The sequence below is a fragment of the Haemaphysalis longicornis genome, unplaced genomic scaffold, assembly GCF_048455015.1.
Source record: "Haemaphysalis longicornis isolate Haplotype H1 unplaced genomic scaffold, Haemaphysalis longicornis Haplotype H1 scaffold_8, whole genome shotgun sequence".
NCBI lineage: Eukaryota > Metazoa > Arthropoda > Arachnida > Ixodida > Ixodidae > Haemaphysalis > Haemaphysalis longicornis.
Window position 1 is genome coordinate 35,838,951 of NW_027526445.1, and position 14,267 is coordinate 35,853,217.

The following is a 14,267-nucleotide window of genomic DNA, read 5'->3' on the forward strand; positions in this document are numbered from 1 at the left end:
CTCCATTTCCTCTGGGTTGCAAAAATGCATGTTTTTGTCCCATTTCTTAGTCTCCCGCACTGAAACCACTAAAGCTCATTTCACATTATCCTAATCTGGCAAACTGATACACTCTATGGCCCGTCCTCTTTTTACTGGGATTGCGATCATTGCCACTTCGTAGTCTACGCATAACCGGCATCCGCACTTACAAGAAGCGGTATGTACCCACAGTGTCCATCACCAGTAGTTCATCTAGTGAGAAACGTAGGCTAATCATTACTTTCCACCTTTGAAATGCTTTCACTGCGAATTGCTTTTTGTTATTCTGAAAAATCCGTACCCTTACCTTGTGACTTTACAGCTAATTTTACAATTTTATTTTACGTCAATTGCCTCTTTGGTGTCACAAGACTACCGGCTAGAACACTAAAATTTTGCCAGGTTGTTTCCGACGGTCGCTTCTTACCCAACCATCTTTAATAAAGCGCTTCTTCCCAATTGCCTCCGCTCCCATTCGTACGGCGAACCGATGAAATAACCGTTTGTTAATGCTGAGACAGCACCTTTGGGAACCTGCACAGCCATCAGTCTGCTATTTACGGTATTGAAGGAAATGGAATGCCTAGTGGCCACTAGAACGCGTACCTAGGCTGCCGGCCACTTCCACCACGCAAGTCACTTCCAAGTAAAATACAATACCTGACACCTCCTTCATAGTACGTCCATTCGCACGTCCTCAATCTAGTGGCTTAATCGCTGTCTGCCCCCGTTTACACAAGTGTCCCACAAATCCGGGGCGGGTTGTTGCGACACCGTCACAACATTTGAGACTCCGAAATTATTTTTCTTAAACACCTTGTATTCTTTTCGTATTAACTCCTTGTCATGAGTAAAAAAAATTCGCCGTGCCTAAAACTTACGTAGACCTCAGAACTTCCATGTGTTTTAGCATCAGGTTGAACAAATATGAAAGCTGCCATCTTTTAGGCTGATGAGCCTTTTGGGTTTCCGTAGATACAGCTCCCCTTAATTTTATAGGAAAATGCCATTTTGTCCACCTTGCATGTGATGTGGACTTACGCATGTGTAAGCGGCCGTCGATTATCCTCTATGATTTGTGGGCTACTGGTGATTAGCATGATTAACCTATTTTACCACAAACCTCAGTGCCCCCTCTCTCACGTCAAGACTCCGCTTATGAAATAAACGTATCCCAGCCTAGCGCCAGGTGCGCGTGTAGCATAGTGTGCATTTTTTGCGGCTGCTATGGTGACATCGCAGCAGTTTCGTACAGAAAGCCACCGCAAAAAACAGACAAAGAAAGCAGTGCGGACAAACGACCTCCGCGGCCTGTTGAGGCATACAACCTGCTTCGAATATACTGCGTCGGCATGAATAATTTTTATAGCATTTTTAAGCTTTTGCTGATTCCGGACACAGGGTTTTTCTGGTTTGAATGTGGTGCCTGTGCAGCACACCGAACTGGGGGCATGAATCGTCAGAATGGTACGCAGCCTGCACCATGTGCTAACGCGTCTAACAGCTTGACTTCATTTTCGAGATAGCATCGGTGGTACAAGGCCGTTCATTATCACTTTATTAGCTCTTGTACTAATTGTCGTCGGGGAAAACGGGAAAACGCACTATGAAGCGCTCACAGTAGGTGGTCTTTAGATGAGCTTCCAGGTTTGACCTCTAAAGGGAAGCTAGGGTTGAATGATGCGTGTGCTTTACACATCAAGCTGCTCCAACGCCGACCTCATCCAAAGCGCGACGTCGCAGGGTGCTTCCTTCGAGAAAAATGAGGCACTGCTACTGAAGTCGGAAAAAATTACTGGCATTTCACGCTGTGGAAAAGGATACACAGTGAAGCTGGGAGCAGTGCAAGAAGTGCACGAGTCAAAATACGCTTGTTCCTAATTGGTGACTGAGCATACTTCCTAACTTTCTAGATGGGTGGAAAATGGATTCGTGTTTCATTTGAAGGAGGAAAAACTTTGCGCGACATCTCCCACAGCGTAGTTATGTAGCTGTCTCGGTAATACACCACACCAAACCACTCGACCACCGAGCACATTGGTTGGGTCACATCGCGCACTGAGATGTTCACGGGGATATCCCCAGCCGACTCCATAGGTCGGTGGTGAGCATGGAAAGCTTTACTGCGTGTACATGCGTGCCACCATAAAAACATGCATAAAGGAGCAACCCGCGATCCGCACGTGCTGATACATGAAAAGTCCTGCCAACCGTCGTTCCATGAACCCTTAAAGCTTGACGGGAACAACACCATTCGAAAAATTCCTCCAGGTGTATTTGAAAAAGTAAACACAACAAAATCTTTAGCTACCCTGAGTTTTGCTGTATTGAGATTTTTAAAGTGAATCAATACTGCTCACGCCTGCGTCCCGAACGGACCAGTGGCAATTTTTCTGGGAGAGCTTGCAATATGCTTGAGGATGTGGAAATTGAGTCCACAATGGGTGTGGCTGCACTTGCTGGGGAAGTGGCTTTTGCTGGTTTTCGTGCCCATTTCCGCTTCTGTACGTGCCGAAGCTTCTTTAATTCTTACGTTTCCGCTGAACAAATGAAATAATCGGAACCATAGCAAGGTAAAGGAGGGCTGCTAATAACGGCAGTAGCGCTCATAACTGATTGCGTAAAATATGAAAGATGCATCGGTGGTGAAGCCCGGTAGAAAACTTGTGAAAGGAGGGAGGTATATGACGGTGGAGTGTAAATATTTGGCTCGGGGAGAGTTCGACGAAATCGTAAAAATACGCATCCCCAATGGGCAAAATTGCATACATTGACTACCGTGCGACAGTTTGTCAGTTTTTCTGACAGCAGTAATTGGTGCAGAGGTAGAGTGGTTTGTTTAATTTTGTGGGGGCGTGTACAAGGATTCCAACTTCGTCTCCTGAGACACAAGCTGGGTGAACGTAGCTCACGAAAAATATCTTTTCCTCAGCTACTCGTATATTTATTTACCTGGCACTCAGTGAAAGAAAGCAAGCACTTCACAAGTTCCACTTGGATCAGTCTCGAGTGACATGATTCTAAGGAGTGGTTTCGTGGGCGAGTTGGTCATTCATCGTGTAATAAGCGCGAAAGGAGCAAGGGCGTAACGTTCACTTCGTTCGTCCTTGTTCTTTTTGCGCTTACTTACACGATGATTCGTAGACGTCGGGCGTATTTGGCAAAGCATTTTTTTACTATAAGCGGAAGCCAGAGTTTGTCCTGGTAACAGCGATAAAATTTGATGCAAGTTGTGCTTCGATTTATGTTAATGAACGAAAATATCCAAAGAAATATTTCTTTACCTTTTACTGTTATCGTCACGCGTTAACCACCTAGCCTCTCCAACCTCACTTAGCCCGGGGAATTTTGTTTTCGTTATTATTGCCAATTTTATTTAGCCGAGATCTTTGTCGCCATTATTACCTTTATTCGAAACTAGCATTTTGTACAAAACCAGCCCGACAAGTGGGACAAAGAAAGTGGCATTTACATACATACATACATACATACATACATACATACATACATACATACATACATACATACATACATACATACATACATACATAGATACATACATACACACATACATCCCTACATACATACATATATACATACATCCCTACATACATACATACATACATACATCCCTACATACATACATACACACATACAGACAGAAATAAGAGTTGACAGTCAAAAAAACCTCGGAAAGCAGAGGGAGGATGTGGGAGGTCATTGAAACAGATAAAGAATTTGGAAAGAAAGAAAGTGGAGCAAGAATGCCCGCCAGGTGGGATCCGAACCCACGACCTCCAGAATTCCGGTGTGTATGCTTTCCGAGGTTGTCTTGACTGTCAACTCTTATTTCTGCATTATTTTCAACGAGCCCCTCAGTTCCCGTTCTGATTCGCTACTTACATACATACATACATACATACATACATACATACATACATACATACATACATACATACATACATACATACATACATACATACATACATACATACTTAACATACATACATACATACATACATACATACATACATACATACATACATACATCATTCTTACTTACATACAGCCCCCAAATTTTTAATATATAACAAGACCGACGACCGATCGGCATGTCATCGCCTTACCACGGTGTTCTGAAGCGAAATAGGCGAGAGTATGCACACGCGCTTGATAGTAGGCGCACGCACGAAGGGCTATATCTGCTGTAAGAGTGTTGTCTGCTACGCCGTTCCCTTGAGAGTGGTAGAACCCCTGCCAATGCATCGGAATGACTTTGTTCACTATAAACCAGGGTTATTTGAAGCGCTTCCACATGTTAAATCCACGATTTGTTTTTTTCGGATCACTTGCCCCGTGAGCGTGATGAATGCGTGAGGAAAGATAAATAAAAGTAGAATAGCATGGGTTTTCCCGCACCGGAATGGCCTCAGACCACTGCATGATATAACACGGTAAGTAAAATAATATGTTAAAAATTAAACCTTGTGCCCCACGCTGCTTAGCTACCTTTGGCGGTAGCGAAACGGCCCCGCAATTTAGGAAACCCTGGGGGTTTGTTGCGCTTAGAAGAACAGCGGAAAGGACGACGCTGGACAAAGCAGTCAGTTTAATGCGGGTTTGCGTACTCTCGCCTGCTTAGCCGGTAAGGCGATAACATGCCGATCGGTCGTCGATCCCGCTATATTATTAAAAATTTGGGAGGCTGCGCATACATACATACATACATACATACATACATACATACATACATACATACATACATACATACATACATACATACATACATACATACATACATACATACATACATATGTACATACATACATACATAAATACATACATACATACATGCATACATACATACATACATACCACTGTAAAGTGTTGGCAAACACTAGGGTATAACCCGCATGTTATTGGCACGGAGAAAAAGCACACGTAGATTAAAACCCCGTGCAAGCCACTCTGAATAGTCTTCCGCGAGGTGTCACTTATCAAAGAATTTTTTCAGCCTCTTCAAATATTCACGGCTACGCGGGGCGCCGTATTATATGCATTCGTATGGTTGTTTCAATGCCGCGCAAGGACGAAGTCTAAAATGCCACCGTGAGGCGTTGGGCAAAGAGCCTGCGCTGGCATGTGCTCCTCTGTGCCTTGATCATGATACTTTTTAGAGGCATGAAAATAACAATCACTGCTTGGGGCTGTTTGAGGCCGATGAGCCGCAGCTCCGGCAGTAGTCACAAAATTTGTCCAACTAATGGTGCGGGTGTTGGATTGGTATTGGACACCTACATGTTTTTTCCGCAAGAAGCCAAACTTACCTGATGAGTTTGTAGAATGCGTCTGGATGGATGTCTGTTACAATCACTTCACGGGGTTGAGGACTGCCGCCGAGAAACAGGGCCTCGAAACCTTCGTTGGTGAGAGCCAGGTACTGCCTGTGGGCGCGTATAGTTCTCGGAACCTCGAAGTTGTTCGAAGTTACCTTGAACGTCACGTCCGATCCTTCGCCGGTTTTGAGAAACTCAAGGGTGTGCTCCGACATCTGCATAAATTTTAAACACGTAGCAGTCGTAATTGCAGACTTCGTCCGGCAGTACATTGTTAGGCTAACGTTAGGGTACATTCCTAAAAACCACTGCGGGTACTGTAAAGAAGGGGCTTGCTAAATGAATATCAATTCTAAACCTTAAAGTAGACGCCCTACAGACAACTGAAATTTTGCTATGGCTGCCGAAATATTTTAGCGCTGGTTTAGCAGCTGAGAAAAAGCGAGCGAACAACTTTCATCCCACCGTTGCTTACGTTTTTGAAAGCAAGCGTATAGTGGGAGAATGATTGACTCTTCCCAATTTGCCGTATCCCACAGCGTTAACCAATCGCCTTGCATTCCACCGCGCACGCACTCTAAAATGCTACCGTGCTGTTCCTTAAAGGCCATCTGCCACAAAACTTTACCTGCTCGAAATTCTGTTTCAACGTGTGGCATATATCACTAAAGTCTCTTGTGAAGTAATTCTGAGCTCCACTCACGCGTAGTATTCTTATTAAAACCGTTTGAAAACACGCCACTTTAGCCGATGCAGCACCGAGCGGAGCGTCGCCACAATTGGTCGCCAGTGCGGCGAACTTCCGGATGTGACATTCTAGTCAGAACTCCCGAGCGGCCGTCCCCTCTCCTCAGTAACTCTTTTACGCGCAGCTTTATGCGAGTGAGCAGCGTAATTATTGCATTTTGCATGACTAATTGCTTTTACACGTTTTCATAATGCGAGCAGGTGAAGAAGCGCCGGGGTTTCGAGAGATAAAGAGCAAATTCGAAGAGTGCCGGGGCCGGTCGACGCGAGGCAATTAACCATCGGCGAGCGAGTACGGCCGTAGCATAACGACTGATTTCGTGGTCGCGACGGCGGCAGCAGGCTCTCGGTCTACTCGGCGAGCACGCGACACGCGTGTACGGCCTACACGAGGCAATTCGCTGTTGGCGCGGCTGGTCGGTGCGTCGGCACGCGAATGACAACAGCAGCTGTGCGGCGCAGTGAAAGCTCGTGACCGGGCGTCTCTACGAGTGCGCCGTACGCAGAACGGCCGACGCGAGACCATACGCTGTTGTGGCGGCCGGTCGGGGCGCGAACGAGTACGGCAGGTAGCTGTGCGGCCCACTGATCTCCACTAGAGTTGCTGGATGGCGCTTCGACCTCTCCGGTGCGCGGCCGCCGGAAGTTCGAGCGCTCGTCTCGGAAGTCGGGCAAATGGCCGCCGTTCCAGCATAGCGCATACTACGTATGGGCTGGTTTCGCGCGCATTCTGCCAAAAATGCCTGCTTGTTGAGCCGTAAACTCCAGAAGCAGACCAGAGAAGTGATCTGGGAAGACGTTCCACTTGGAAGTATGACAATATTCTGTACGACGTTCGTGATACGCAGCGAAACGCAAATGTCATATCAGTGTCGTTTTTAAGCTGTGGCTCTAGTTACGCAGGTTCCCTCGCTCTAAGCCGGATTTATACCGGCGTTGGGTGGTTATACCCTAGTTACACGTCGAAAGTAACCGCAGTCAACTTTAACCGCGATTATCGCAAACTGCGGTTTTGGCTGTTACACGCGAAATTGCAAGTTCGGTGACCGCGATCACTTGGTTGTGAGCGTAACAAAAATAAATTACCACACTTTTACTTCACGATAAACAACAAAAGAGAAGCAGTGTAGACAAAAATATCGTTAAAGCAGTCGCTTCTGACCTAAACGCAACGCACTCGCGTACGGAGAGGGGCTTAGCATCGCGGTAGATATTTGACCGCCGCTATCTCTACAACTGCGAATTACAATCCATAACACAATTTTTCACCGCAATAACATCCATTTTCTCGCATGTGAAAGTTTTCTACCGCGATCACATTGATTTCAAAAAGCGGCGATAAGCTGTTGCTCTAGTGGTCTGGGCCGGTTCGGGCCGCTAGCAGTGCCATGCGGGCGGGCCCGCCGGCGTGTTTGCAGGCACGGCCGACGCGCGCCGATCGTTTCTGAGTGCTGAAAACGCTTCAGGATGGCCTGCTATATCCATTTTTGGCGGACGACTCGCGGAGTTTACAAATTTAGCACGGCTTTTGTCGTAGTTGATCGGGCGGGTCGGGAAACGAGCCGCTGCTGACTGGCAGTCGCGCTGATTGCGAGAGCGATGCACAGAACGCAAGCGCGTCTTGGGGACAGCTATGGGGCGCCCGCTATTTGACAACCTTCGTCTCTTTCGAACGCCAGGTGATTTTATTTTCGCCTCTGCTGATGCGCCGCCACTTGCGTCCGAACTTACTTGTGCGATTTTGAGCACTGGGGCTGCGGAAACTGCGGTTAGAGTGACCAAACCGAGGTGGCCAAGCTCAGTTTGCATAAACCATGGTTAGCGACACAACCACAGTTTCGTCTTTCGGGTAACGCAGCAAACTGCGGTTTTGTCTAACCGCGGTTCGCTTAACCATGGTTAACTGTTTCGGTGTAACTAGGGTATAAGAAGGGAATAATGGGCTCCATCCTCAGGCAGCAGGCTCTGCAGTGACCACTTTTCTGACAACTGTTTTGACAAAACGGGCACACGAACTCGGCTACAGCCCGACGCCGTGTCCACGTTGTTTTCTTTCTAGCATAAATCCCTAGCATAAATTTCTAGCATAACTCCCGTTCGAGCTGCGTCGTGTCCCCTCAAACCAAGACCCGAGTGACATTTTCGCAGTCATTCGCAATAATTTCTGATTCATATTAACATCGAGTGTTTCGGTATAGAATAAGTTGCGATATGAACGCGTTGTGTATAGCCAAATGCAATAAAGTGAGAACAAAATGCCAAAATGCTCCAAACGGGACGCTCATCAGCGGTTGAGAAGCGTAGCAGATGCCCGACTTCCGGGTGGGGCCGTTGAACTTCCGGAGGCCGTGCGCGCACCCGGCCGCGGCAGCGGCGAAGCGCTATCCAGCAACTAAGTGGAGATTAGTGGGGCGGCCCACTGCACGATTGCGGCCGGTCGGCTCTCCGAGAGCGCGAGTGACGTGAGTACGGCCGACGCGAGGCGATACTGTGTTGTCACTGTTATCGCGCCGGCCGGAACGCGAAAAAATACAGCATGCGGCGCACTCCTCGGAATCGTTCAGTTCAAACAGCTTCGTCCTAAAAATTATAAGAACTAACCCCTGCGTGCGACATTTCGCTCACCGGTAAAAAAAATATGTAAGTTAGGGGGGGGGGGGGGCGCTGGCACATTTTGCAGCATTGAGTCTCGGGAAAAGCCTGCAGTGCTTTCGGCGCTGCATCGCATCATTATATAAAGACTTGGCGAGGGAACCCTGCTAACAGGAACAAAACTGCCCGTGTAAACAAAAAAAAAAAACAAAATTCTGGATATGAACTTCACCCGCCGTGGTGGCTCAGTGGCTGAGGCGTTGAGCTGCTGAGCACGAAGTCGCGGGTTCGATTCCCGCCGCGGCGGCCGCTTTTCTGATGGAGGCAAAAAGCAAAAACGCCCGTGTGTACGAGATTTCGGCGCACGTTAAAGGTCCCCTTCAGGTGGTCAAAATTAATCCGGAGCCCTCCACAACGGCGCGCCACATCGCCTGCGTTGCGTCGGCGCGTTAAACCCTACAATCAATCAATCAATATGAACTTCGGTGGTATATGCGCTATAACCCAACTTTACACGCCAGCCGGCATGTTTCGATGCTTGCCTTGAACGGTATCTTTTTTTCTCTCACATCCACAGGATGGTACAATCGCCACAGGGCACATTCGCTGTGCCGGTGCCCATCTGGCGCTAAAAACTGCCGTTTGTGTACGTGTTTCCTCGATCGCAGCTCCGCCAAGAGGCATCGCGACGCTTGTGTTTTCGTTTTACCGGACGGTTATAGGCGCGCCTTAGCAGCTCCCTGCGAAGCAATATTGTTTGCAAAAATTACAAACCACTTTTTGTGCATGTTTTAAGTGTTCCAAAAAACAGGCGATGCCAAACACATGGCATGCGCGCTGTACTCTCGTAGGCAGCCGTGGGAGAATCGGCCGGCTGCGCCCACTCGATTCCTGAGTGCAACGTCACTTCCGGCGGGCCGTAATGGCCGCCTTTTTTTTTCCAGTTTCGGTTTTAGAATAGCATTTTTTATCTTCGTTTACGATGCAACCACGCACTTTTGGGCCTTCAAATTTTAGAGGTAGCACGTTTTCGGGCAATACTACAGGAAAATGGCGCATTTATGGAGTCAAAAATTTTCTGGCTCTTGGCATTTGAGTCTCCACTCATGTACTGTGCAAAAACATTTCCTGTCTGAGTGGTTAATTGCTGGGCGATATTGGAGCCCGAGTGGCAGGATGTTAAGGTGAGCGTGGGTGTTATGGCTCCGCGAAGAGGGCCACAATGCACTACCCTCAAGCACTTCTGTCACCGGTGCGCCGGTCACCACGCCCCCCTAAGAGGCCTTTAAAGGCTCAATAAAATGTTTGTCCTCCTCTGCCGCGACACGCGTACCAAAGCGGCTATGAATACTGAAACTATGGAACACACAAGCTATATATACATATATATATATATATATATATATATATATATATATATATATATATAGGGTTTGGACATGAGGGGCTCGTTAGGAAATACAGAAAGAAATGCTGGCAGTCTACAACGCCAGAGATTGCATAGGGGAATGGTTAGACCTTTTTTTACTGTTAGTGACGTCACGTTATTATTTTTTAATTATTACGTAAGCAAGAAAGAAAGAAAAACACGCGCCCAGAGTGGGGACCGAACCCACGCCTTTCGATGAGATCTCGAATGCCTTACGAACTCGGCTATCTGGGCGACTGTATTCGCCTTCACTTTCTGGGGTATTTATATTTTACTACATCTGTATCCGACGCTTGAGGGTGGTAGCCAGCGCCACTTAGACTACACGGGGAGAAGGGGACCTTCTTTTCAACCCCCGGGGCGTGACGCGAACGTCTACAGCCTGTCATAAGCGGGTAACTGACGGGGAACCCTCTTATGCTACCTTGGCATCAAGGCTGCCAGAACCGAGGCCCTCGCTAAGCTTTCGCACGATAATAGGGTTTGGACATGAGGGGCTCGTTAGGAAATACAGAAAGAAATGCCGGCAGTCTACAACGCCAAAGATGGCATAATGGAATGGTAGACCTTTTTTTACTGTTAGTGACGTCACATTATTATTTTTTAATTATTACGTAAGAAAGAAAGAAAGAAAAACACGCGCCCAGAGTGGGGACTGAACCCACGCCTTTCGATTATATATATATATATATATATATATATATATATATATATATATATATATATATAGAAATAACAGTTGGCAGTCAAGAAAAACTGGGAAAGCAATGAGGTGGATGTGGTAGGCCATTGAAAATGAATAAATATTTTAGAAAGAAAGAAAGTGGAGAAAAAATGCCCGCCAGGCGGGATCCGAACCCACGACCTTTTGAATACCGGTCTGGTGCGATAACCGCTACGCTACCGGCGGGGCGATTTTCCCCTCCACTTTCTGGGGTATTTATGTTAAGGGATTTTTTTGTCTGCGCTTAAGCATGGTAGCCAGCACCACTCGGACTATCGGGGTGAAGGTGACACTCTGTTTCCCCGGGACCTGACTCGAGCATCTACGGCACGTCGAGAGTGGTTCACAGGCGTTAAACTTTCTCAAGCTATCTATGGCACCAAGACTGCCAGAATAGAGTCCCTCACTTTGCATGTAGCGAATCAGAATGGGAAATGATGGGCTAGTTGAAATAATACATAAATAAGGATTGGCAGTCAAGAATGCAAAGGACCGCGAAATGGAGGATGCGGTAGGTCAGTTACACAGATAAGCAATTTTTGGAAGAAAGAAAGACAGTGGAGAGAAAATTCCCGCTGGTTGGGATTCGAACCCACGACCTGCAGAATATGCATCTGGTAAGATTACCACTATGCTACCGTCATGACTGTATTTCTCCTGCATTTTCTCGGGTATTTATGTTAAGGGATTTTTTTGTTTGCGCTTAAGGGTGGTAGCCAGCGCCACTGCGTATACTCGGGGTGAAGGGGAGCTTCTTTTTTACCCCGAGGTCGTGAATCGAGCGTTTACGACATGTTGAGAGTGCTCCACCAGCGTTGAACCCTCTTAAGCTACCCATGGCACCAATACTGCCAGAACAGAGACTCTCGCTATGGACGCAGCCAATCAGAATGGGAAATGAGGGGCTCGTTGAAATATTATAGAAATAAGGATTGGCAGTCAAGAATGCCAAGGGCAGCAAAGGGGAGTATGCGATAGGTCATTGAAAGACATAAAGAATTTTTGGAAGAAAGAAAGAAAGTGAAGAAAAAATTCCCGCCAGGTGGGATCCGAACCTACGACTTGCAGAATCACACACACGCATTCTAGAGGTTCTGTCTGGTTCTTTCTTACGAATTACAAGTGCGTTCAGGCCTCTATTAGCAGCTACACTAACATACATAATTTATCTGTGTGATAATGTCGAAGTGTTCATTGTAGTTGGCTGTATAATTAAGTTGCGTTACATTCAATTTGACCGTAGCTAGGCATAAAGGCACCAATTGGTTTTCTGCTTTATTAATTACACGGTTACGCTTGCGTCTTCTGGAGAAATGGCTAAAGAGAAGTGCCGAATAGTAGCGTTAACACTTTTGAGAGATTCCTAATAGAAACAATGCAAGCTAGCTCACGATACCGCGTAATATCTGAAGGTAGCGAACTTGTACCCAGCATTCACAACAATCGCGGCGGTTAGGTCCACGATTGTAGCCGATTTTCTTCTTCACTGCCGCAACGGCGTTTACTCCATTATTGTTGCTATAAGTGTGCGCTTCCTTCATTTTTTTAAGTGGTAGTTACTGGAGCTTACCTTGTATGGTTGGGCGCTATGCGGTGTGTTTCTCGTTCCCACCTATTCTTGTCACGATCACTATGAACAGTTGAGTTTTTAATTTTTTTGGCCAATCTTTGCCAATCTCCGTAAGTGTGCCTGCTCGTCTTGATAAATGTGAGCCGGTTATGCTCAGCAGTCGCCGCGAGGACAGCATGGTCGCCGCGAGGCACGCTCGCCATTTTCTTTGTGTTCCTAGCTGCCGGGCGGATGCCGCGAGCCCGCGCTCACGTGAGCACGCTCACGTGCACGCGCTTGGCAGTGTCTTGGTATATTTGACTGCGGACACAACAATCGCGATTTGCTAAACAGCTTCGCAGTAAAAAACCACCAGAGCTTTCTCTAAGGGGCTGGCGGGTTCATATGGTGGGGCTCATTATTATTTGTTTTTTCTTTAACACTTATGGATATAATTACCCAACAGCTGTTTCACTGTGGGAACTGTAAAGAAAAGGACAGGGTGCATGGGGTGATGCTCTTTGTGTTTACGATGATAAAATCAAAGAGGTTAGGTTAAAGCGCCACACAGTTTCCTCATAACTGAGCCATTATATCTCCCTTTCTTAACTGAAGGCGGTGAAAATAGATTCTTACCTCTCGCAATTCCTGCTCAAACTTGGCGTTTTCGTTTCCTATAAAAGAAATACATCATATATTTCATGCGCATTTCCTGTTCAAAAAGTATTTTTAGGCCTACGCTTACAGCTTTGAACTACTGTAATGCAAAAAAGCAGAAATTGTGACACAGATTACTAGAAGCAGCGTATTGGCAGCTTACCAGGAACGCATCAATTCAAACGGCTGATTTGCTGTTGCTGATTTTGCCCTTATCAACGTCCCCCCGGTGTTGATTTACCTGAATCTTCAAGTTTTGGCCGTTCTGGGTTTTGTAGAACGTCGTCCCGGGCTTTGGTGTTTTTGTTGACCCACGCTGGTAAGCGAACCGAGTCCAACTCAACAATATTGCTGAGGATCTCACACTTTTCTTTAGAGTCAAGAACTGTCCATGTTCCAGGTCCTTCGACAAATTCTTCGGCGGTCAAACAAAGGAAGCGAACCTCGGAGAGGATGTCATATGTTAAGGCGCCACTCTCAGTTGATGGTCTAGACTCTCTCTGTACCCACTTGTACACTTCTTGCGCCACCACGGCTTCCTGTACGTTGCCGACGTACTTCAGGACTTCCTTGACCGTTTTCCTTCCAGCTACTGCAAACCCACCAGAGCGTAGGACGTCGAGGCCTTCGTGCTTCAGGATGAAGAGGGCCATGACGTCCACATCCTGTTCATTCATAAGAAACATGTAGTCGAGGAGAGAGCATACGGTGGCGCTGGTCAAATTATAGTGGATGTACAATGTGCACACTCTTTTTAGATTATCCAGTTCGAAGATGTGGGTCGCAGTTCTTGTGTAGGCGGCTTCCAAGACATTCACAAACCTAATACGCCCCGTGTAGAGGAACCTATGTGGGACAAAAAATAACGTGCATTACTGTAAATCTCACTTGAACGCAGACTCTGGGTCCTTTTATTGTAATTGCTGGTTTGTTGTTACGGTTTATAGCGCTGGTAAAACAATCTTTTAAATAAATCACACCTAACAAAAAATGATACCCAACAACACGAGCAAAATCATGCCTGGGCACACAAGAAAAAAACGTGTTCTAGTTTTATTATTACAACATTTGGTCCTTCCAAAGAGTCCATATTTCAATTTTTAGGAGTTTACCAGTTTTTCCAGAAACATACTGAACTTTTTAAATCGCTGTAGAGCTTTTAATTAGAGCTGCTTTGAATAAATTATTAGAGACTGGATTTTAGGCAATCGC

General features: G+C 46.5%; 1 protein-coding gene across 2 annotated transcripts in view; it reads right to left on the reverse strand.

Moving 5' to 3' along the window:
• Positions 1–14,267, reverse strand: part of LOC144149448 (uncharacterized) — an 89,443-nt gene that overhangs the window by 13,690 nt on the left and 61,486 nt on the right. The window contains exons 4-7 of one of the 2 annotated variants that reach the window (XM_077681016.1): positions 13,297–13,901; positions 13,035–13,072; positions 5,349–5,572; positions 1,567–1,797 (exon numbers count right to left, since the gene is read on the reverse strand). In XM_077681016.1, the coding sequence (XP_077537142.1) occupies positions 1,713–1,797; positions 5,349–5,572; positions 13,035–13,072; positions 13,297–13,901 (952 nt within the window). In that variant the 3' untranslated portion in view covers positions 1,567–1,712. Of the gene's footprint in view, positions 1–1,566; positions 1,798–5,348; positions 5,573–13,034; positions 13,073–13,296; positions 13,902–14,267 lie in introns of those variants that run through there. The other variant, XM_077681015.1, reaches the window with a different exon arrangement.